The 26638-nt window shown below is 35.3% G+C and overlaps 1 protein-coding gene across 3 annotated transcripts in view; it reads left to right on the top strand.

The window, feature by feature from the left end:
- Positions 1–26638, top strand: part of CSMD3 (CUB and Sushi multiple domains 3) — an 873364-nt gene that overhangs the window by 509104 nt on the left and 337622 nt on the right. For all 3 annotated transcript variants that reach the window (XM_040979396.1, XM_040979397.1, XM_040979398.1), the window contains 3 exons: positions 6012–6194; positions 10912–11238; positions 12800–12994. In XM_040979396.1, coding sequence (XP_040835330.1) covers positions 6012–6194; positions 10912–11238; positions 12800–12994 — 705 coding nt within the window. The remainder of the gene's footprint in view (positions 1–6011; positions 6195–10911; positions 11239–12799; positions 12995–26638) is intronic.

Below are 26638 nucleotides of genomic sequence, written 5' to 3' on the forward strand. Positions count from 1 at the left end.
GGAAAGAGAAAAGTAGGGGAGAGTAAAGAACTTAATATTATTTTTGAATGTTTGCCATTCAGTTTTTTGAAGATAACACAAAAAATGTCTGAAAGGATCACTGATTTGGTGAAATCTTTATTTGCCAGTCTACAGCTTCAAGAGAACTTAGCTAATATCTGTTTTGTACCTTTGGTTGACAACATTTTTCACATAGTTTGTTTGCATTCTTGTTGCTTACTTTTGACTTTGATGTACATTAAAAATAAGTATAGATTTTAATAATTGGTTAATTAGTAATGAACTTTCTCCTACAACAGTATGGTTAGGTATGTGGAATTAAGCAAATTCTTAATTGTTTTGACCTTCAGTGTTTATTTATCAATAGAAGTAAGAAAGGTTCCTTTAAGTGATTGTTTAGAGAATTAGATTATATAACATTTTAAAAAGAAGTTCTTTCAGTATCAACACATTTTCAAGGCTCATTAAATTACAGCTTATATTCATAATTTTTATTTGTGAATTCCTCTTCTGTTGTACTTATCTAGTAAATATTAATTATGTGTTCAGATATAAATTTTGCTTCCTTGTAGATAAAACAATTCAAAAGCAGTGATAACTAATGAGTGCATACGTGTTTTCCTCTTTGTGCTTTATTTTTCAGTCTTTGTTAGTGAGTGTTATTACCTTAAAGAAAGAACTTTAGCAGCAAAGTAAATGTGTAGTTTCAAAATAGTAGAGTAAGTGTTTATACTGCAGAAACACAGAAATGACAGAAAGACTATAAAAGTAAAATACGTTTCAGAATAAGGAGAGAAGTACCTCAGTTGTTTTGAGACTGTGAGGGATCACTTGAAGATATATAAATTTTCATGAAGACATATAAGGACAAAAAGATGTACAAAGAATTTTATAAAACATATCTACCTCTTTGCTGCAAGTTTTAACTGAGGAACTCACTGTGTATCAGGGCTAGAAACCTCAAGGGAGAGTTCTGATGAGTCTACACTTGTTCTTAGTCAAAATGTCGAGAAGCGATGATGAGTCTAAAAAAACTGTGGAAATTGCAACAGATGAAAACATTTCATCTCCAAGGCCAAATGCCAAGACATAGAAGAGTTTCCGATCTAGTTAGCAAAACAGAAGGCTCTTCAGCTCAGGATAAGACCAAGGAGTAGAAAGAATGAAAGATCAATATGGGGAAGAAATGTATACCTTGTATACAAGAGGAATCTGACATAGAGTCAATACGTTGATGGAGATGATGGTGCACAAGCCCTGCATTGTGGAAAAGCAACCAAAAGGGTTTTTTTTGTTGTTGTTGTTATTGTTTTTTTTTTCTTAATGCATTTGTTTGACAGCTTCTCAAACTACTTCAACTTGCACAGCTTCACAGTTTAGCAAAAAGTAAGATTCACTGGATATATTTTCAAATATGCTGTTTTAAAAGAGAGGTTACTTTGCTGCTCTAAATGTAATGTTCCTTATATACAAGGAAACACAGTTAAAAGGACAACCAAAATAATCTTCAGTAATTATACTCAATATTCTCACCAGAAATAATGAAATTTTACCTAAAAATGCGGCATGGTATAAATGTATAAGCAATCGTAATCATCAGTTATTCAATGAATAACATTTTTTCAATAATAGATCAGTTTTTATTAGAGAAAATGTACATAGTGAATTATTAAAGTGGAATTTATAAATCAAGCTGATGAGCCCTAAAGAAAACATGTGAATCCACAAATCCTAGGCTTTTTGAATGTCAACATAATGCCCCAAGTGCAAAACTCTACAACTGAACTGATATAACAGGGTCACAGTCAAAATGCACAAAAGTAATAAAAATATTTTCCCAAAAATTACCTTCACTTTGTCATTCAAAGAAGTAAAACAATAAATACTTTCTGTCTGTTTCTGGCTGCTACATAAAATGTTGCTTGGAACCCTTCAATGTACATGCTTTACTTTGAGTCCTAGCTTAGCTTCCAATTTTAGTTTCTTATTAAGATGTACCCTATTAAGAAGAAGGTAGTGGGCCTGAGTACTTGGGCCCTTGCCATCTATACGTGAGACCAAGATTGAATACCAGATTCCTGGATTTTGACTAGCTTACCTTCAGTTATTAAGGGAAATTGAGGAGCAAATCTGTAGTTGAGAGATTTCTGTTACAACAATATCATCTGTCTGTCTAACCTAAGGAGAATTAGGATAGGAAATCAAAACTTGAAAAATACTTTAATAACATTTAAATTAAAATAAATACAGCAGAGTAAATCAACAAGGGTAAAAAAGGGTTCTTTAAGCAAACTAATAGATTTGGCAATCTTCTGAAAGTATTAACCAAAAAAACATAAAACACAGTTAAGTAATATTAGGAATAAAACACATTTAAGACCTATTTGTAATGAATTTATTTTGAACTGCTGTAAAATAAGTCTATGATCACTAAACTAGTTACCAATATTGGTCCAAAATAATTATAATTTAAAATTTAAACACACTTCCCCACTCTCCCTGGTCAAAATAATTGTTGTGGGCTGTGAGTTTCCCAGCTGAGATTGTTCCAGATTCTTCTCTCAAAATGTGAAAAAAATTCGAAGTAACAGCACAGAAATGTACAGGGAAATAGGATTTGTGCAAAGCAAAGAAAAAGTGCTGGCATGTTCCAGGGAAAGAGAATGAACAAAAAGCCAAAGCACAAAAGGAACCCCAAAGGAGAAAAACACCCTCATAAAAAAAAAACCCTTCTTCACGTTTAAGGCATGCTTTTATACTAAAAAGAGGAATAGGATGTGCTGTTGGAGTGGAGAGAAATTAAATATTCAAAATTAAGTAGAGTTGCAAGTAGGGCTTGATTATCATCCTTTTTTGTGCTGTTTTGCAGAAGTGTCATGACATTAGGTGCTTGATGAGAGTGGGAGGCCAACTGATGGTAATTTTATTATAATTGCATTATCCTGATTTAAAGTTCACCACACTGGGACAAATCCTGCAGCTATAATGTATATGTCCAGCTAGCTCTGATTTTACGTTTGCAACTTCACGGAGCTTGAAATTTCTGCTACATGGAAAGGGCGATTGGCATTGTGGTACACAGAAAGGAAGTCAGCAGGTGGATCTGTCTGGGCTGCTGTGCAATGGCTGGCTTGGCTTAGCTTTGGTTTAGCTTTAAGAGCCATTCCCCAGTCGGTTGCACTGGAGTCGTCAAATGTTGGATTGCGCTGAGGGGTGGTTTTGTCAGAACGTCAAGCAGCGATTAAATTGAGACTCTCAGTCTTCAACATTTTCTGCCAGTGAACACTACTTAATTTCTCACACTATCTCTCCACCTTAGAATCTTACTGGGGTGTTGAAAGGGGAAGATCAGTCTCCTATAAAATTCTTCATCTTCTGACTGAGCATTATCCACATCTATTTAGGAAATGACAGTTCCCAGGCAAAGATCTAAAGATGCTTCAGGAGCTAAAGGTGTGAGACCAGCTGTTGTCAGTTGCTGTAATCCACACATGAGCATCATTCTGACATGAAACTGTTAAATTCTGGAACAGGCAAATTTGACAGTTACCAAGAGTATAATTGGACATTAAAAAAAAAGCATAGCAACCATAACAATGAAAGTGCCTCTTAATGCCTCCCAGATGGTGGGGAGTTGACAGGCTTGCTTTACCAAACATAGAACCAGTTGGCTTCTTTATAAATCCTTTGGCTGTTTCTTTTCATGAACAACCTTTTTTTTTTTTTTAATATGTGGTCAGTGTCTTATCCTACTGTTGTTAATTGGTTATCCATTTCAACTAGGAAACTGTAAATTATGTAGTTGTAGCAGAACCTGTATAGTAGTCTGGGTTAAATTGATCAAAGAAATAAATAAGTTCTTTAAAGCAACGTTTTGCAGTGTGGTGTAATCTTTTCCTGTTATGGTGGAATAGCATACTTGTGGGTTCTTTTCATGCCATTAAGAGAAGTAGGAATACATGTCACTAGGGAAATGCAATAACCTTTCTATCTTTATCTTTCTGGGGAGAAATTTGGAGCAAATCCCCCCCCCAAAAAAAAATCTGTGTTTCTTTCCTCTTAAGGGTCTCAACTGGTTCAGAGAGCCAGAGTATATCCTCTGAATGTGTCTGTAAAGACTGAAAGCATGGAGATTTAATTTTGTCAGATGTACTCACCTAGAAACCTGTCAGGATTTTTATAGAGGCAACGTGTGTACCTTATCTGGCTTTGCTCTGATTCAAACATGAGGCTCTCCTTTGTTTAGGACTTCAGAAAATAAAACATCAAGGTTTGAAGTGGGTAGTCCTTGAGGGAGGGATGCATATGCAGCATTGTGTAACTTGCAGTGTCCACTGCGTGGAAATTTGGGTGGTGGGGCACTCGATTGTATGTGGAATGTAGGCCAGGATAGTACACGGAAAAGGAGGATTGGTTGGTGCAGAGAAAAGAAGGGATTTGTATGCTGCACAGAAAGGGAGTTGTCACGTGTGACAGGCTGTTATTGAGGAGCTGGAGGCAGCTGTGTCAGGCTTGACTGTCAGAGGCATCCCACAGCAGACTGGCTGAAGCTGTCAAACACTGACCCACACTGCTGTAAGGGGTCAGCTAGCGCTGTCACATCATGATTCTGCCGATACTATCAGACAGAAACACCTTTCTGCCAGTTAACTCTACCTACCTTCCCACATCAAAACTACTGCCATAGGAAAGCCTTACTAGAAGTTAGCCATCTGGCAATCTCAAAATTATACCAGTTTCTGTAGCTTTTTGGATCTAATTTTTTCTGTTATAGAAACCTAAGGCTACTGAAATGTATAGAGTTTCTAATCTCTTTCCTTACTATTAATCTTTTATGGGAACAGCATAAAAACAATGTAAGCCTGTTTCGCTTATGACAGGTAAAGCATGAAAATAAATCTCAAATGCAATCTAATGTTTCAAAAGAATTACGATAAATATTTAAGATTTTGCTAGAAATATAAGGGTGCTCAAATCTTTAAAGCAATGTTTAAAAAGAGCAAATTAACAGTATTGACAATATAAGTTAAGGTATGATATATGTACTTTTGAAAAACCATAAAATTTTATAAGGAGAATCTGTGTTTATACAAACAAAGATGCTTATAATATTGAATGGAAGATGGTAAGTTGGTACTGGTGAGTTAGACAGGAACTCAGAATGTACGAATGCGTGTTATAATGTCAGAAGAGACATGATTTTATCCCAAGTTCTACTGATCAAATTTCGATTTATCTATTTTCTGCTGCTGTTTGAAGACAACTGAATTAACAGATTTTCATGTGTGCTAAAAATATGAGACTGTACTATGACACAGATATTTACTGATGACATAGCTTCATAATGACAATCCATTTTATTACAGTTTCTTTGTGTATGCCTGAAAGGGGTGTTTTAATAATGCCTTTAGAAACATTTTTCAGGTTATTCAATTAAAATGTATAAATGAACATAGCTAAATAATTTTGTATGGAGAATTGATTTTGCTCCTAAGTAGAGTATGTTGGATTTCATTGTTGGTTTGTTTTGTCTGTTTGGGGATTAATTGAACCAGCAGAACCCACAGAGAGTGAAAGATCTTGGGTAGAGACATTCATTTTTGGCTGTGGGAACAAGTTTTCTCATGCCCTGGTCATTCTCCAAGGACTTATTGCCTCATACAGAGATTACAAGAATAAGAAAAGTGTTTGGAATTTGGAAAAATGTATGTATTTGTATGTGCATACATAAGCATTTATGCAAAGTGAATATCTGAAATATCATAATTGTTGCATTAGGTACCTGGCCCCTGGTGTCTTCATCTCTGTAATTACTTCAGATTTTCCATCTACAAAATGAGAGAAATACATTCATTGTTCATCGAAGATGATTTCATTCAATAGGAAGGGCAGAAGAAGAGATTTGGTTGGAGAATATATTCACTTTCTGCTTTGAACTATCTTATATTAAAGTTGTAGTATGGGCACCATGTCTTCTCAGTCCTTAAAAAATGATTTTTATCTTTTCACAGAAATTGAGAAAGAAAGTTGTGGCGATCCTGGCACCCCTTTATATGGAATCAGAGAAGGTGATGGGTTCTCTAACCGTGATGTTTTAAGGTTTGAATGCCAGTTTGGGTTTGAATTAATTGGAGAGAAATCCATTGTTTGTCAAGAGAACAACCAATGGTCTGCAAACATACCCATCTGTATCTGTGAGTACCACATGTTTTGCTTTTAGACAGCATATGTTAGCATGTGTTTGTATATAATTGCTTTTGTAATTATTTATAAAAAGCTGGAAGAGTAGCACTTTGTGATACTATAACAAGTATTCTTTGCCAACTTATTAATTTCAACACATATTTAAATAAAACTATATTTTACTTGGTAATTGCAAAATGTATATTACGTGTGTTCTGCAACACTTTATTAGGTTGCATTTTATGCTTTAAAAATAGTGTACTACTTGTGGAAATTATTCATCTGAGCGAACTTTAATTGAATCATTTATCTAAACAAGGTAGTTTATACTTATTTGCAGTCATAAACACTTGAAATATTTAAAACTTATAATCTATGTTTAATGTATTAACTAACTTTTGCTTAAATATGCTCACCGTAATACATAAATATCCTTTAATTATGTTATACAGAATAAAATTCATTAATGTGTATGATATACAATGTTTGGGTTAAAAGAAGGCATGTTTTTCAAATATGTTAAGACATTTCAGTTTAACTACAATAAAAACACAATCTCTATCATATTGATGCATTTTCAGATTCAGTTAAATTCTATTTTTGTTTCATTACAGCCAAGTGGGGAAACTGGCAATCATTTCCTTAGTTACAATATATTATGTTTAGTTTTCGATATATTTAAGATGGGAAGAATCTGCATACATCCTTACTAGAATCGTTGTAGGTTAGGGCTAGTTCTCCTTCCTAATCAAGTTTACCTTGTGAGTTCTTGTTGAGATGGAAGAAAATATCAGGGGAATCTGATTGATTTTGTTTGAATCATCTAAAATTTACTAATACTTCATAATATATTAAATAGCTTTAATTATATATGGTATTTCAAGAAAACAATGTTGCTTAACTTTAGATCATCTATTTTATGTATCACTTCAAAAATGAAATTATTTTAAAAATCATTTAATAGGTGTTAAATGAATATATTAAAATTGTTATTGTTGTCTAATTTTAAAGGTGTAATTTATTATTATTATTTTTTAATGACAGAGAAGGAGGGAGAAACAGAGTGAGAAATTACTTCGTACTGCTAGTTTATGTCCCAAGTGGCTGCAATGGCCAGGGCTCTATACCAGACCAAAGCTAAGAACCCATACAAACTTCCAGGCTTCTCACATGGGTGCAGGGCTCAAGTATTTCAGACATCTTCCACTGCTTTGCCAGGTGCATTAGCAGGGAGCTAGATGATGAGTGCTGCGCCTGGGGTTTGAATTGCCATATGGGATTCTGGCATCACAGGGGATGGCTTCACTTGGTAAGCCGCAGTGCCAGTCCTCATTGCTAGTTAATACTTGAAAATCTGCAGAGCAGTTTTACTATTTTTTAAAAGTAATTTGTTCCAGAATTGTGATATGTAATAAAGTGGCAGCTATTAGCAATATTTTTTAAATGATGAGTTGTGTTCTTTGTTTGCTTTTAAGATTTATTTGTCTTTTTATCACAAAGGCAGATATACAGAGAAAATGATCTTCCTCCGCTGGTTCACTCCCCAAGTGCTCACAGCAGCCAGAGCTGAGCTGATCTGAAACCAGGAGTCAGGAGTCTTTTCTGGGTCTCCCACATAGTTCCAGGGTCCCAAGGCTTTGAATCATCCTGCACTGCTTCCCCAGACCTTAAGCAGGGAGCTGGATGGGAAGCAGAGCAGCCAGGATATGAACTGATGGCCATATTATATCCTGGTGCATGAAAGATGAGGATTTAAAGACTAGGCCATTGTGCCTGGCCATATTAGTAATATTCTTATGTAGCTTATTTGAGAATGCATTTTAAAAAAATTCAAAAGAAATTTTAAGCTACATAGAAGTAACTCCTATATAAGGCCAAACAATTCACAGAAAAAAATTCTAAAATTTAAAAAGAAATATTAATTATTTGCAACTTTAATAATTCTAATTTTTAAAAATGTGGACTAAGGTGTTGTCAATCAAATACAAATAGGTAAAAACATATTTATATTAATTTTATAAAAGCAAAATGATTTTGGTAAAATATTTGTAAAATTAGTATGGTACTAACAAACATGCAATAATTCCTTATGGGAAATCTCATAAAGTAATGAATCTGATATATTGTGCATTTAGTTTATGAAATAAATATATGCCAATATATCTGTTAGGACAATTAAGCTGATGACCTTAATCAATTTTTGCTTCATATCAATGCCTTAAGTCAAGAGAATGTGAACAAAATCCAGCTTGTTTCTTGGATTTTTAAGAAAAGTTTTATCAAACCATAAACTGTGCATTTACATTTACCAGTTTCCTATGGCTGTCTTTCTTCTGTAGTGTCAGGTTTAATACATTGCAAAAGAGTTCAGATGACCTGCAGACCCAAAATGCTTGTTCTTTGTTTGCTAATAGAGATTTTCCAACTTAACTTAAAGCAAATACAAAAGTGAAGCACCCAAGTTTGTGTGTGTGTGTGTGTGTGTGTGTGTGTGTGTGTCTTTTTGCAGAGTAGTGGAGGAACTGGAGTGACCTTTCTGGAGAGGCTAGACTTATTTTTTCCCCACCAAATGTGAAGTATAATTTTAAAATGTGATTTCATTTTTTTTGTGTGTGTGTGGAATATGAAAGAAAAACAATAAAATCAAACTGATTGGCAATCTGAATTCAGCTCAGTGATTGCCAGTTTTCAAAACTATCAAACAAAAGCCCAAAGCACATGAATTTAATGTAAAAAATGCTATTTGCGAACTATAAAAAGTGGGCCAGCTTTTGGTAGCGTACCCACATCCTCTATGAATGCTGCTTGGAGTCCTAGCTGTTCCTCTTCCAACACAAACATGTTTATGTGCTTGGGAAGACAATGGAACATGGGCCAAGTCCTTGGGCCACTGCTGGTCACATAAGATATTCAGAAGAAGCTCCAGATTCCTCGCTCCAGTCTGTCCCTGCCTTGGCTGTTGCTGCCATCTGCAGAGTGAGCTGGAACATGGAAGCTCTGTCTCTTTCTCTCTCCCTGTAACTCTGCTTTTCAAATAAAAATCAATAAACATTTTTAAGAAAGGTGAATGGTATATAAAAAGGAAAAACAATAGGTAAATATTGGTGTATTGATATATAGATTGATAGATATAAACACACACACAGATATATATATATATATGTATTTGCATTTATAGAGCAGGATACACTACTCTAAGTTTGGAATACTAATAATCTGATCTTAAAGGCAAAGTACCATTCTAAAGTTATTTTATTATTCAAATTAAATCTTTATACTAAAATATTATTGATTATTAAATAATTGAGTTGTGAAAAATCAGAATTCATAATTTTAGGTGCTTAAAGTTCATGGGCAGATAATTTCTAGAGAAAATACTAATAAGCATGAGAAAATTTAACATCAGTAGTAGACAAAGAAGTGAAGATTGAACTACAAGATGTCATTTTTCTTACCAATAAAAAAGTAAATTAGTAATTTTATCTTGGCAGGGATATTTGTTCTATACAATTGTTGTATTTTAGTATAAGTTAGCATATTTGAGTGAATTTTGCAAAGTATTTTGAGATTTAAAATTCATATCCATTAAAATCTAATTCCTTATTTTAAAAATGTATCCAAAGAAAATAATTACCAAAAAGACAGTATTCAAAAGACATTAATATTGAATTATTTAAGCCTCCTCAGATATTTAAAATATAATTCTTTAAGATATATATATATACCTCGACATATATATATACAAATTTTTCTTTCCAAGGCAGTTACACAGAGAGGGAGGAGCAGAAAGAGCTCTTTCTTCAGCCAGTTCATGTTGCTGATGTTTGCAAGGATTAAGGTTGAGTCAAGCCAAAGCCAGAAGCCAGGAGTTTCTTACAGATCTTCTGTGTAGGTGGCAGGTATTCAACATTTGAGCTGTCTTCCACTTCTTTCTCACACTGTTAGCAGAGGGCTGGACTGGAGGTGCAACACTGAGGACATCAACTGGTGCACATATTGTCCTAACTATACCACAATGGCAGCCTCCTAAAAAATATTATCCTGATTGTCAATATTTTGAATGGCCAGATTGACTTCTTTTCACATCCATTAAAATGAATGGAGTACTGAGTATCCTAAAAACGTTCAGAGTTCATATACTAAATGTAATGCAGAAAGAATTTGGTACAAAAATATTTGCACATTTCCTAGATATGTCATTGTATAGCACTCAGCACAAACTTGACAAAAAAGTCAAAGAATATTTGTGGAACTAGTTCAAGTCTCAGCTGCTCTGTTTACAATCTGACTTTCTATTGGTGCACCTAAGAAGGTAGTGAAGAATGCCCCATGTGCTTGGGTCCTTATACCTATGTGGGACACAAGGCAGGAGTGTCAGTCTTGTGGCTTCAGCTTGCAGAATTCCAGTCATGGCAACCATTTGCAGCCATATGGAACCTGTAGATGTCTATGCCCCTCTCCCTGTAACTCTGCCTTTCATATGGCTAAACTAGTTTATTTTTAAAAATGCTTCTTTTACCTCAACTATGTTTTCTGTTTATTTAAGCATATGGTCTTAATCTAATTCACTATTTGCCTTTTCTACTATACAAAAATGGTGAAACTTCTTTTTTTATGAGATAATTTACACTGTCTAATATTATGAAACTTCTACTTATCATAACTATGCAAATACTTTAATGTTATTTTAAATATTTATTATATTTTTTAATCCTTCTATTTCACCAGTTCCTTGTCTATCAAACTTTACTGCACCGATGGGAACTGTTCTTTCTCCTGATTACCCTGAAGGGTATGGAAATAATCTAAATTGCATCTGGACGATAATCTCTGATCCAGGAAGCCGGATACATCTTTCTTTCAATGACTTTGATCTGGAATCCCAGTTTGATTTTCTTGCTGTTAAAGATGGTGACTCTCCAGACTCCCCAATTCTTGGAACCTTTACTGGAGCCGAAGTTCCCTCCCATCTCACAAGTAATAGTCATATTCTGAGACTGGAATTTCAAGCTGACCATTCAATGTCTGGACGTGGTTTCAACATCACTTATAGCAGTAAGTTTTTTGGTTGGTTTTCTCAAAATTAGAGCTGGAAATGGACCATGTAAATCACTTCTCTTATATTACAGATAAGAAGATTTAAGGAAACTATAGACCGGGTTGTGCCAATGGCAGTTAGTGAGTCCTTGAGTCCCACTACATTTAACTCCCTATTGAGCCATTTCTTATTGTTTGTGAGAGGTAAAATATTTAGAAAATATTTTTTTAAAAATCACTATGGCATGAGTCAATGTATTAGCATATTCTATTAAATATTAGCATGAACTCCAATCTTCAATGTATAATACAATTGATTGGCTATTAATACACAAATTTAAAAGGCAAATATATTTTCTCTGTATTAATAATTGAATTTGCATTCAATAAATAATATCTCAGAGTTATAATTCCAACATAAAATTTACAACTCTCCAGGAGTATCATAGGAAAGAAAACCATTATCTTTGGGACTGTGGAACATAGAGGTGACTTGAATGAAGTTAAAAAAAAAAAGATCCTCAATGATTTAATAATAATGACACAACTCTGAAGTCAAGCAACTTTAAATCATGACTTTGCTACCTTGGTTAAGATTCATAACAACCTTGGAGTCAACATCAGCAAATTCTCATTAATTTCCTAAGGAAGCATTTAGATGATGCATGTAAATAATGTAGCACAGACAACACAGTATCTAGTAAATGCCCAATAATTATTACTATTGTTGGTTAGCTAGATTTTGACCTATTATTTTCACAATTATACCTCCTATGAACAGCATCAAAATAATGACTAGTGACAACATTTTAAATAACCTCTATATGCTCACACAAACATAATATGAAATCAAATATTCATAAAACTACATTTAGTTTTGCTGGTTTAGATACCATTTATATTACATTCTAAATATGTATGTTACATATTTGGTCAAATAAACACAACTGTTGCACTTCACATACCTGTTGAACGGGACTAGTTATACTGTAGGAAAGAAACAAGACGAAATATGGTAGAAGCCAGAGTTCAAGAACTAAGAAGCATGAGAAATATTACCTCGTATATAATCAACTCTCGATAAGTAGGCCAAGCGAAGCTTTTCACTTTAACTCTCACAATGAGATTTTGTCTCCGTTCCTGGCAGAATGAATCACAAGGAAAATTTACAGTGAAATATATCAGTGAACTATAGGTCAGTTGAGTTTAAATTTATATTTATTGCCATTTTGACAAATTTTATTGTAATTTTCCAACTTATTATAGAAGTTTTGGCATTGACTTACTGTAATAATCTGTACAAGTAACTAGAAGCAACTCTACTTTGATATGTTGTGATCCTAGGGCAAAATTCACATTTTGGAACAATCACATCTATTCCACAATAGAGGTGAACAGATCTGATTAGAGGAGAGCCTCCAGATTTAAACAACAAATATACAAAAGATTTTGCCACAAATAAGATTAGTCTTTAAAAAAATCATTTAAGCATGATTTCAAATAACCTGAAATAAATTGAAAGTAAGCAAGAGTCTCGCATGTTCTGCTTCTTTGCTACTTTTTGTTTTTTATTCCACAGCTTTTGGACATAATGAGTGCCCTGATCCAGGAATACCTATCAATGCACGGCGCTTTGGGGACAACTTTCAATTAGGAAGTTCAATTTCAGTTATTTGTGAAGAAGGATTTATTAAAACCCAGGGAACAGAAACAATTACTTGCATTCTTATGGATGGAAAAGTAATGTGGAGTGGACCGATTCCAAGATGTGGAGGTAAGTGTAATAATGAGTAAGAAATATAACCACATCAGCATTATGCACTGGCAACTGTAACAGGAAATATATTGTATACTACTACCAATGTTGAAGTCTTCAGCTTAAAAATGTTGCTTTGTAAAACATATGAAACAAATGTACAAAAAAATACAAAATTAAATTTGTAATGTCTCATTATATATAAGGAATCTTGTAGTGGCCCTCTTTTAAAAGGAGCTACTATTAGAAACATTATTTAAATAAAGGGTTCATGTATAAAATGTTGAATATACTTCATAGTCATTTCACTGTGGTTAATAGCAGCTGAAATTTAAAAGTTAAATTTTATAAATTGCATTTTTTTGTATTCTAGCAATTTTGCTATAAACTTATTTCACTTAAGAAATCTGTAAGCAATGACTAATTTTATATTTGACCTTAGCCAAATAGCTGAGGGGAAATAATTATTTCTTCTAACAAATAAATAAACTCGTATTAAAGCATTCATTTTTTAAAAAAGTATAGAACTCTCAAGCATAGTTTGCTAAATTTTTTCAAACGTTATTTCCCAGTGAAATACTGTAAAACAGTTCAGGGATATTTATGTATGTCTATATACACTCTCATAAAGTTCTGATTTATGTTGATAGAAAAGGAATTTTGATAATAACAAAAATGATGGATACCAATTATGTAGGATGTCAGTTTAAATCTATATAAATCTGTGTGTGTGTGTGTGTAGATGTAACTTTGCCTAGTATTGCCACAATAGACAGAAATTTCTATTCTATTTGATTCCTACTCTGCTATCTAAATATAAATATCTATTGTATTGAAATTATATGTGCTAAAAAGTAATTGAACAAAAGTTTTTTTTCTTGATTTCTCAGTTTTTTTATTATCTATGTTCAACCTGATTCTTAATTTCTGTCTAGTGAATTGAATGTATTTTATATGCAGATTTCCAAAGTATAGCAGACTTGACTGAAGAATGTAAACCTCAGTAATAAATTGCTATCTTTTGCTTGATTGGGCTTTTTTTATAATACCTCAAAATGAAGTAATCCCTAAGTACCCTCTCCTTCTTTCCTTCTCTCTTCCCTGACTCTGTTACTGCTTAGGAATGCCCATATTAGCATTTGAAGGAAACATAGGTGATGCTGCAGAAATTTCTTTCAGTCAGAAGGAATAGCTCCTATTCCTTGTGACACTAGTGGAAGACAATAGCAGGAGTTTCCTGATGAATCAAAGGGTTTCTTAGCACCACACATTTACAACAATGCCAAGTATTTAAAAGTTATCTTGGGATTAGTAGGGGAGTCAATTTGGCTGAGAAATGACATGTTCTGGGCCTTCCCCACCCTGGTAGTATGTGGGGTAGCTCTTTTAAAGTTTGGCCCAGAGTCTCATCTCCATGAAAGAAGAAATTAAAGAGGAGTTGTGAGAGCAGCTGCACTCAGAATCAAGCTTTATTTAATTAAAGGTAGTGTTAAAGAATGACTGTAGCCAAACTAGGGAAGACAAAGTGTTGTAATTAAAGAAAAGTTTCTGAACTGTTCTTTGAAACTATTTTGGAGACACACGGGGTAGTTTTTGCGTGGGGCTTAATTGAATATTGAAAGTGGACTGAGTTCAAAGTAAGGCTTGAAGCTGCCCAAGCCCTTTGTTTGAAAAATTTGAAAGTATCATAGTGGCAGGTACATCATGGGAATGAGAATGTTGACCATGGTAATTTATTATAGTGAAATTATAAATGACTAAAGATTATGATACAGATACAGCTTGAAGCCATATTAGCTAATGATGATTCTAAATTGCAATACAGAGTTTGTAATTTCTGTTATACTGAAAATGGTAAGAGTAGAATGATGCACAAAGGGGCTTTTGGTCATACAGGGAGCGGGAGGGAGACAGTCTGAGTATCAGGATTTTAAGTTGTCTCATGTATCAGCTGTGGCTGTCTTGGGGGAAGGCTTGCCAGATCTTTTCTATCTCTTTGCCTACATATTTAAGTTATTGTGTGCCTAATTTGTGTTGATCTTAAAATTGCATGGCAGATAGCTGCATGGAAAATAAAAACAAAAGTTTTAGGAGTCATTGCTTAACTTGAAAGAGTAATTTCAATGAGATTTCCCCACTATCTGTGGAAATGGACAGTGTTAAGACAATCAGAATTCTAATTTGGCCAGGCTAATAGACCCTCTGGATATCTCAAAGAGAACCATTTAGAATTTTGTGAAAAAGAAGACTTATTTTCTGTGAGTGAAATGATGTATAATTGTCACAGCTGCCAGTTTGTGAATTGAATACCCAAATCAGAACAACAGTGAAGGCCAAAGCCAATGCTGATGCAATAATCAATTAATGGTGTTAGCCTGATTTCCTTCCATATCTGAGGTCACATTTTAGTCCAGTTTCCACCTAACAAGAAAGATTATGATTAGTTTTTATGTATCTGTGATTTCTTAAAAGTCTTAGTTATGCATTGATTTCCTTCCATTTGGTCTCAGATCTACTTACACAAGAGTCTGAGACTTGCTGAGCAAAGGCTATTATTCCTTTTCCTAATTTTTAAAATCTTTTCCCTTCCCTGCTCCCACTCCCAACTTGGTTTCTCAGGCTTTTGCCACAGCTATGTCCAATTTGATAGAAATTTATGATAGGGAACCCTTTATGGCAATCTCTTTTGATATAAACATTTTGCTTATTATTTATTACAGTTCATCTTTTAGTGTATTATCACAATCTCCAATATATTCTTTAATTTTAGCTTTTATACTTTTTATTATTTCTGTTACATGTTTTATATGGAAGACATATCTAAATGTACATGTTTGTATGACTGATCAATACAATATACTTTCTAGTTGTGTTTTCTGTTTATGCAGGCCATTTCCAAAATCAAATGATTGCTTAATTACTTATGCTTATGATGTGTTTGATATTGAAATATATAATTTAGAAAAAAATCTTATAACAATTTATAGAAAAGGGAAGTAAACACTAAAAGTTGGTTAAAGATTGGCATCATCCCTACCTCCTCCTACCCCTTCCCAACTTCTTTCTGCAATAATTGCATAGAAGTTTAGGCATAGGAAATCAGTGATACACCCAATTGCAACTTGAAAATAGAAAATATTTTGAAAAAGTAAAAGGAAATTAGTCTGCCGCAGTCCTTTAATACGGGCAAAAGGGGATAGGTGTCATGTCTTTGTGATCCCACTGCTGGATGTGAATTCACTTCAGATCTCTCATATAAAACTGCTTAGCAGAAGTGGATTTCCTACACTGACTTGAACATTGCTGCATTAAGCAAAGATGTATTCAGACTTTGAAAATGCAAACGTCTTTTTCTAGAATAGAATGCGTTCATCCAGTCACAGTGGGGGAAAATTAGTAGGTGCCTTTTGGAATATGCATCATAATTCACTCCAACTAAAGAAAAAGAAAATACATTAGTTACAGTAGTCAGCAATAAAATAATTTCAGTTCAGTTTAGTGACAGCCAATGCCTCCCCCTTGTACACCGAGACTCTAATATGTGTATAGCTGTCTCTAGAGTAAGTCTCTGTGTAGTTTCTACTTCAAAGGAATTTTCTCAAAATATGAAGCAGGAAGAATGTGGTTTCTGTAGGTTTTCCCAGAGACTGACATGGGAATTTTATTAATGTATCACATGGATAGCTTCTTGGATGTCCTCCTGCTCTGTCCGCACCGATGTTTCCCTGTGCGTACCAGGTGTGCACGCAGCTTCCCCTCTCCTTTTTTGTGTTCTCCACTAAGCCATGCTGCATCCATATTCGGTTACTTTTCTGTTCTCCCAAGTTCTCTGATGGAAATTTGCACTCCTCCATGCCAAGTCCAGTCACTTGGAAATGTAATATTTTCATTAAGATCTTCTCACCTTAGAATTCCTTCATTGCATACTCTTGATCCTGCATTTTTGTTATTAATATGATTAGAGTTCTTTTCAGGACCCTCTGAGGGTATTGGCAAGATCAACTGCATCACATACTTCAAAGGTCCTACTACCACCTGAAGTGCTATGAAAAGCAAGGCGAAGAGCATAACATGGATTGTGTTTGCATTTTTACTGTGTGTACCTTTGTATTTTCAGAAATAGGCAAGATTTCACAAGCATTAATTGATTTTTAAAATTGTATACTTCTAAGTTTTCTTAAGATTTCATTTATTTGTTTATTGGAAAGCCATATTTTCAGAGAGAAGGAGAGACAGAGAGGAAGATCTTGCATCCGCTGGCTCACTCCCCAGGTGGCCACTACAGCCTGAGCTGAGCCAATCCAAAGCCAGGAGCTACTCCCCAGTGTCCCACAGGGTCTCAAGGCTTTAAGCTATCCTCTGCTGCTTTCTGTGATAGAAAGCAAGGAGTTGGAACGGAAGTAGAGCAGCTAGGACATGAACCAGCACCCATATGGTATCCTGGTGCATGCAGGTTGAGGATTTAGCCATTAGGCTATCATGCTGGACCCTTAATTCTTTTTCTTAATGGAGCAGTGGTCCACCAGATATATTCTTTGCTATATCAAGACTTAAAAATGAGCCATCCTTGCCCTTAAAACCCCAGAATCGTTTAACCATCTAATCACTGAAACTATTCTTGTAACAAATATTTTATAATAAATAAAAATAAGTTTTATGACATAGTATTTAATTTGCTGTAGTCAGTTCCTCATTGGTCTTTGGGAAACTCACTTGTCTCTGTCCAGCTACTTGCTATTCAGTCTGAGGGCCAAGTTAAAGAGATTGAACTATCAGCCTGTCTCATTGTCCAGCAAAACCTATCTTTCTCATTTGCAGTACCTCAAATGATCTAGAAGTTATTGCCTGGGCTCCTTGCCTTAAATTAGGTCATAATTATTCTTTACAGCTTTGGTGTGTGTCATTGGATTTATGACATCCTTTTGTGCTAGGGATTTAAGTCTTGATTATATCCTAAATTGGATCTAAGGACGATTCTTGAGCCATGTCCTTCTTTCCCTTTCTTTTCTTTTCTCTTCTCCATGCATCCTTCCCCACCCCCCCCCCAAAAAAAAACCAAAATCTTATTATTGAAAGTCAGAGAGAGGAGGAAGAGAGGAAGAAATAAAGAACTCTTTCATGTGCTGATTCGCTCCTGCAAATGGCTGCCACGTCAGAGTTAGGCATTTCTGGGCCTCATATTAACCAGGAGCTCCATCTGCATCTCTCATGTGCATAGCAGGAAATCAAGCATTTGAAACATTGTCTGCTGCTTCCTAAGCATTTTATCGGGAGGCAAAGTATTCAGGACTCTGTCATTCGAATATAGGATCCCAGGATCCCAGAGTGACTTAACCCACTATTACAAAATGTCCACCTCATAACAGGTCCTTCTTGTACTCCAATGTTTTCATATATTTCCTAATGAATATCTGCGGAGTTCTTCCCTCTTCAGCCCGCAGAAAGGATATTCCACACTCAGGAACACGGTGCTCAGCGTTTATTTTTACGGCGCACTTCTCCTCCCGTGCTTCTCCTTCTCCCGTGCTTCTCCTTCTCCCGTACCTCTCCTTCTCCCGTACCTCTCCTTCTCCCCGCGGGAAGGAAGAGCACAGGCATATATACCCAGCATAAACCAATCCGCATAAAGGTCATTCCAACATGCACAGCGCACACCAATCCTCAAACAGACCATGCACTGTCCACATGCACAGCACGCCTTTTACAGCCAATGGGAAGACACTTCCTCAAACCGGTGTACAACTGGTGGTGCTTTGGCGCGGCACCGGGTGCCATCTTGGAGTTAAGCGGAAGGAAGCTCCCGACAAATATCTACCTTTCTGCCTTTTTCATACACTGGAATGTATCTTTTCTAGCATTTATACTTAGCTGCACTTGGGTGCTGTTGCCTCCAGGTTTGGGAATTTCCAATAAATGACAGTTTTAATAGATCTGAACCTACAAATAGAACTTAATGCCCAGTGCAGTAGGTCAGGAATTATAACATTAAGTGCTTATAGGAACAAAGAAGTAACGGAAATGATTGAAAAATGGCTACACTATTAAGGGTATTTTCCCACTTGTTACAGGTATATGGTTATAGAAATAAATAATTCTCTGCTTGATAACAGCCTAAAAATTGTAAGCAATAAAAATATACAATTTACAACAATGTTTTCATTAACTCATATACTTTCCTCATGAACATTAGAAAAGGGCATCCTTCTAGAAAGAAATGGCTTGAACTAGTGATACCAAGGCTACTCTAATTGAAAATGCAACTGTGACAACTAATCCCAGGCAAGTGAAGTTTACAAGGCATAGACACTACCAGCCTCTCTCACTCCTGCGAAAATATGCCAGTGTCTTTGGAAATTAGGAATTATTTGGACACACACAAAAAACAATTTTAAGAATGTTTATTTTATGAATAAATTTCATGATTTCCTCCCATTCATAAAGTTACCTAAACTTACTTCAGTCTGAATATTTTAGTACTTAGAATCTTGCTGAAAAGTTCTTTCTTCCTCAAACTGATTTTCAACCTCATAATATTCTCTGTATTGTCTTCTTGGCTATATATTGATGTTTTGTTCTTTTTTTTTGCTTTTGGCAATAAAATTTTGTTGTTATAGCATTTAATGTTGCTTAGTGTCTACTTCCATTTGATTTAAGCAAAATTTTTGAAATATATCAAACTTTTAAAAAAATTCATTGATAAAAAAGTAAAGCTCTATTATTTCTTTGAGCTTTGATGTGAAAGTTTTGTCCAGTGATATAGAGAATGAAATGTCTCATATATCACCCTAAGCCATCTTTCTCCCAAGTCGTCATTCAAGATAGACATTAGATATAAAAATAATCATCACCATCATTTGCCTGTTAAATATCAACTTCATGAAATCTCTTTTCCCATATGCTTAGATTGCTTAGATACACAGTACTGTAGTCTTGACTTGACTATTCTTGTCTTCCTTTCATGGTTCATGCATCAGTCACATGTGTTCAGCCATTCTCCATAAACAGTCTTGAAATGAACAGGAAACTTGTTTTTTCTGTACTCTGTCCCTAGTATCATTTGGCACATTACTTCTTCGTGATTTTCAGTTGAGATTCTGACTCCTTGGAAGACTGAAGAAGATTATTATTAGTCTGCTTTTCTTTATTTTAAAATGCCCAAGAAAAGCTGCTTTGGTTCTGAATAGGTTTATTTTATTGTACAGGTTGGAGATTACAGTTCAGGATCAGAAGGTGCATAGTTTAGTGTCTGAGGGGTCTGGCTAAGGACGTGGCAGTCGAGTTAGGAAGGAGCAAGAGAGTCCAGACCTACTTAGAAGTCAAAAAGTCAAGCATCTCAAATAACTTCCCTTTAATGGCATGCCCCTGGGAGGCAAAGCCAGCCTCCTGATTCTTCCCATCAAATCCTATCTCATTAGATCAAGTCTCTGTTCCTAATCCATCTATCACAAACATAAGATGTCAGAGCTTAACTGCATGAGTATTGGGAATACAACTCCTGCAATACCTATAATATACACATTGCCCACCTTATTTAAGAAATCATGCATTGGTTTTAAAAAGGGGAAGTGAGAGATCAAGTTTTCGACATCTCTCTAAAGTTACTCTCTGAGTGGCTTATCTAATTTATAAATACTTGCTTTTGTGTTTGCCAGTCAATATATCCCAAAGGGCCTTAAAATATCTTGCTATTATAATTAGCAAAACAAGAAAGTTCTCTTTCAAATTTTCAAGTCGTGAGCACTAAGTCGTTTGGAGTTTCCTGTAAGTAAAACAGCAGGGCAAAAAATTCATTCTTTCATCGGTGTTGCAGCCGCAGGGGGAAATGACACCTGACCTTGAAAATTTATTGTTTTTTAATTTCATCATATGAAACAGGACTTGCTGCTGAACTATGCTCATGTGGACTGAGAAGTGAGAAGTCTTTATTTGTATTATCAAAATTATCAAAATTGATTGATTAAAATTTAGTTATTTTGTTATAAAATATGACAAACATTCAATTTACATTTAAATTTTCTCAATAGCTTAAAGTTGAAATTATTTAGTTATCTATAAAAATCCTAAATTAGAAAAATACATAGATCAGATACTTTATTAGCATTATCACTTTGTCGCATATTTTTCTCACTTCCTGGTTTCTTTGTGGTCTCTGAGTGAATATTCCAACACTAGAGTTTTGGTCATTTTTGCTATCTGTTTCACTCATCCATTTGGTGAATTTCATCTGCTATATGTAACTTTTATACATTGATGTTCCTGAAATTCACCTAATTATCTTGAAGTCCAGACACATGCATTTAAGTGCTGCTCAACATTTCTGCTTAGATATTTAATAAACATCTCTAGCTTAACCTGAGTTGCTCACCTCCCAAGTATCACTATAAACCCTGCACCTCTCACAGACTTTCTCCATCATTATTAATGCCAATGACATTATTTCTGTAGTACAGGGCAAAACTCTTTGAGTCATTCTTAATTTCTTTCTTTTAATCACAACCATATTTAATGTGTCAGAAAACTTTCTAACTCTGCTTCATAAATATATTCAAAATTCAACTTCTTTTTGTTACATACAGCATTGAAGCTCAGGTTTCTGCAGTCAGCATCTTTGTCCTCAGCTGCTTAACTGATCTTATTGATAACTCCTTAACTAAGCTCACTGCTTCTGTCCTTGTCCCCTTGGGAATCCTAGCCTTTTCCTCCCAAATTTCTATGGATAGTAGCATTTGTAGTTCAAGTTTAGAAATGACTTGTTAATGTCACTTATGCCCATTCATTAGTTTATTCTCAATAATTTCTTCTCCATGTCTCAGAAGATTCTGTTGATGCCATCTGCCTCTTTGTTCCAATTTACCTCATGCGATGCCTCCCAAGCCTGTTTTAATATAGCCAGTAAAGAACCGGTTTATCCAAAGCAACCTCAACAACAATGAAAATGAGATACTGGCATTCTTACATGGTTATTCCTTACTTGATTACAATGTAATACATCCTCTGGACTACTTTGCAGATAAAGAGGCTTACATTTAATGAAATATGTTGGGAAAGTCTCATGAATACTGCTGGCTTAAAGCTGATGATTTGATTAAGATGCTGCATTAAGAGTGGTTATGCAAAGTTGCCCCTTTATTATGGAGACTCATGATGATTTTGAACAGTGTTCTTTTTGTAGTCTTCCTGATAAATAAAGCAACACTAGTGAAAATGTGATTAACAAGATTTAGAGCTGAATTTTCCTGCTGCTTCGGAATTGGCAATTTAGATTTCCAAGAGAAAAATATACCAATATTCTTCCCCCATAAAAAACTGAGGTCAAATAACCTCTCAGAACTTATTAAGTAGGACCTAACTGAATCTTCAGTCTCATTTATAACTTTAGGTATCTTACACTCAATTTGTATATGCATTGAAAGAAAAGTTAAGGAGACTGATGCATCTTTCTAACATGGTTGCAGTCATAATTTGTTCATTTCCCTAACAATCACACTAATTTCCTTATTTTCAAACCAAGTCCAGCTGAAGGGCTCCAAGAGACTCTCCTACAGAGAATCACTTTGTGAAGAAGGGACTAGAATTTCCAGGTATTTATTGTACAGTGTATTGCTAATCTATTCTTTACCTATTAAATTAGAGAAAAGAAAATGCCGAAAAAACAGAATGTGGGAGAGCAATCTAATTCTAACTATCTATATTTTATGCATCAAATGAGATTCCAAAGTGTCTGAGCTTAGTAAATTGGGTAATGGTAATCCAACATGAAGAGAAAACAGAATGTAGTTCCAGGGATAGAAACAGAGGTGACCAGAAAAGACTCAAGTTCTCCACAGTGTGAGTCATGCAGTGGGAAGCCATAGCTTCCCAGTCTTGTGCTGTTAAGACACCTAATTTATACTTCACATGAGAAAGCAAGAATTCTCAATACTTGAACTGTTTGAGGACGTAGTCATCAGTCAAGTCAGGGAAGGAAACATCAAAAGCTTAGACAGGACTGTGGCGGCGTAATCCAACTCATCCTAGCCCTAACCAATCAAGTGGAAAAAACTTCAAAGGAAAGGGAGGAGATGAGACTTGAATAATCAGTACATGTATCATAGCAAGCTGTAGGTGTAAACGAAGATGTGAATCAGCATGTGCTGGCTCTCCCTCAGTACACTCATCTCCATTCTCCAACTCTCTCTGGGCCCACTACCCAAAACAGTGTCTAGGGAGGAGAGATGGAAAAGAATGACGCAGGTCTACCAAGGTTTTTTTGTTTTGTTTTGCTTTTTCTTGAAAACGATAGAAAAGTTAGGAAACTACCCAACATGTTTCTTAAAGAGAGGGAGATTTGGCAGTTTGAAGCAGTAGTTAAAATATGAAAGAAAACGAAGAGGAAAAAAAGAAACTGTCTTCTGTTTTTTGCTCCACCAATTTCAAAATGTTTCACAAAATGCTTACTCAAGCAAGAGCTTCCATGTCCTCCGCAGAGACCTCCCTGAATTACTCTTGCTTATGTTCCTTCCTGCTCCCTAGTGCAATATCGGAGAGATTCTTCTCACTGAACAGGATGAGACTAAAGTCCCTGGAGAACAGTTTGGAGACAAGACTGGACCCCCATGCCTAATGAACGATCCCTTTGAGAATAAGGGATTTTCTCTTGCATCTCAATTAGTCTCAGAGGAAAGAGAGCTTCTCATTCAGACATTACATTCCCCTCAGAGAGGTCTGCTAAGGGAGCAGTTCAAATAACATTCTGATGCGCAGATCAGAATTGATTTGTGATTTTTAAGATTGTGCTCACATATTTGTGCATATCCACACATTAAAAACCCATTTGTGATTTATTTAAATCATATTAAATTACTGATTTCCTGGAGTATCACCTTATTTGAAGTAAATTTAATTGCCATATATGGATTTTAGTCCCCAACATACATGAACTTGAGCCTCAAGGAAAGGAAGAGAAGTTTCTAGAAGCGGAAAGAGGCATACAGCTGCAATCCCCAAATTCGCTGTAACTCTAGTCCTTTAATCCATGTCTCTTTTTATTTCTTTTTATCATATGTAAACCTGACATAATTTTCTTTCAACTATCAACCACAGTAATGTTACTCAGACCAAAGGAAAAGGACAGCTTTGATGTAATGTAAAACAAACTTTGGGAAAATGTCACTCCAAGTATGTACGCTTTTTGTGGTACAGACAAAAAGAAGGACAAACCATATAAACAAGTCAAAAGTGGAAAGCTTAATTTCATAGACATTCCAGCAACCTGATTTCGTGGTCTCTTAAGGTACAACTGAACTGATTCAGATACCCAAATTGGGAGTAAGTCCACTAGCCTGTTCACTAGGATTTTTACAATAATTGACTTAAAGTGATTATTCCTAGGGCAGGGTGGTAGAACCGGAGGGTGCAGGTATTACCTGGTGAAAGTATTGGGGAAATTTTTCTAACAATAACTGAAAGAATGTGTGATATGGTCTTTAGTTGTCACCATTTTGATGGACTTCTGACTGTCGTTAAGGGATAAAAGTATTGTTACAATATAGAGGGAAACAGTGGTAGGGGGATGGAGGAGGGTAGGAGGGAAAAAGCTTGAGCCTAAGAAATAGTATCATGAAAAATAATGTATTAAAATGAATAAATAAACTGGAAAAAAGAATGTGGGATGCAACAATTTCTTACAAACAATGGGAAGTCAGCAAATGTTCTTTTTTTTTTAAGATTTTTCTTTTTAATTTGAAAGGCAGATTTACAGAGAGAGAAAGGTAGATAAATATTTTCCATCTACTGGTTCATTTCCTAAGTGGCTGCAGTGGCAGGAGCTAAGCTGATCTGCAGTCATAAGCCCAAGGACCTGGGCCAGTCCCTTTATAAGAGTTCTTGTTCAAAATGTTTCTCAACTAAATACAGTCTTAGACTTGCACAAATTTTTTGTCCTTTTTTTTTTCCACAGAAGTCCCTCTTACAGAATCTTTTGTTAATAAAGTAGACAGAACCACAGAGCGCTGTGGTTAGATAGAGCTTTTGATTAGTTAGTACAACTAAGCAAGGAAAAAGGTGGAAAAAAGGAAAGATATGGAGCTCATTGTCCCTGAGGTGGCATCTAGACTTTTAGGCAGAGTTCCACAGAAAGGCTATGTATCAGGCCAGATGCTGGAAGGCTTGCTCTCTGATTCACTTATTGCCCACCTCCTGTGCTCAACACCCAGCTTTCCTGGTGCCTAACTCCCTTCTGAGTACATAAGTGCCACTTCTCAGATGCCAGAGTGCCTCCTGTTGCGAAGTACCAGAATTCCTTAGCATCTGTATTCGAGAGAATTTTATCTAAATAAAGTCTGAAGCACTTTTGACTCTCTCATAGAAGTCTTAAAAACACACTGGTATTTTGAGCTTGTTCTTTCTACTTAAAGTAACATGCAGCTGAGGCAGTGCTCATCTATATGGGTTGAGTTAGCACAATGTTTTTGAGTGTTAAAAAGTAAGCTTTTATTTTTTGAAAGAATCAAGACACTGTAGAAGATGAAAGATGGTTAGTAAATAACTGGGTATATAACCCAAAGAACATCATAGCTTAGCAAAACTAAATGCAATTTGCAAAGCTAAGTAAATTTCTTTTTTTAACCCTGTTGATCAACATAGCTGACTGGCAGCTGCTGTTCGATGACTCTGAACAGAGTTGTGATACAACAGGATTCCACGACACCCAAGGATAAGTTCAAATTTTAAAATTTAAAGTACATTTTTTATTGAATTGCTTTTGCACTATTACAAAGAGAAAAAGTACTGTCAAACCATCATAATTTTGCAACCACCTATATCATAAAAAATATGATTTTCATTGAAATAGAACTTTGGTGCAGGAGAGATGAGACATAGCACACCCACAGTTTGTGTGATCAATTAGTCGACTGTCATAATTAACTAGAAAAAAAAACATAATATTCTTAGATGAGGCTGTAAAAGACAGGAGCCAAACAGAATTTAGAAAATAGAGTCGAGGCCCAGGGTGATGGCTCAGTGGCTAAATCCCTGCATTTAATGCATTGGGATCTCATAAGGGCAGATTCATGCCCTGGCAGCTGCACTTGCCGTCCAGCTCCCTGCTTATGGCCTGAGAGAGCAGTGAAGGATGGTCCAAAACCTTGGAACCCTGCATCCTCATTGGAAACCCAGCAGAAACTCCTGGCTTCAGATTGGCTCAGTTGGGGCTATTGAGACCATTTCAGGAGTGAGCCAGTGGATGGAAGATATTTCTGTCTCTTCTGTGTAGATCTATCTTTCCAATAAAAATGAATAAAGCTTAAAAAAAAAAAGAAAGTAGAGTCAAACATATTTTTTTGATGACACACAAATGGCAAGCTAGAGGAAGGAGTCCAAATTGGTCCTTGGGCCCCTGGCATGTACAGTGAGATGAATTATTTTTCAACAAAACAAGGGAATACAAGGCACAGAAGAATCTCACATATACAATGAAGTTTAATACCAAAGTCTGTGAAATATCAAAAGAAACAACAAAAATGGAATCTGGACATATTTGCTATATTAATAATAATTTTTAACAAAGGCTGATAGTAAAGTTTTAATGCCAGTGGATGATAACCGTGAATATGCAGGGGAAATTAAGGATGTTGAATACGCAAGGTTTTAAAAATACCTTAGTTCAACTACAAATTGAAT

The sequence above is a fragment of the Ochotona curzoniae genome, unplaced genomic scaffold, assembly GCF_017591425.1.
Source record: "Ochotona curzoniae isolate NIBS_2020 unplaced genomic scaffold, NIBS_Ocur_1.0 contig_3190, whole genome shotgun sequence".
NCBI lineage: Eukaryota > Metazoa > Chordata > Mammalia > Lagomorpha > Ochotonidae > Ochotona > Ochotona curzoniae.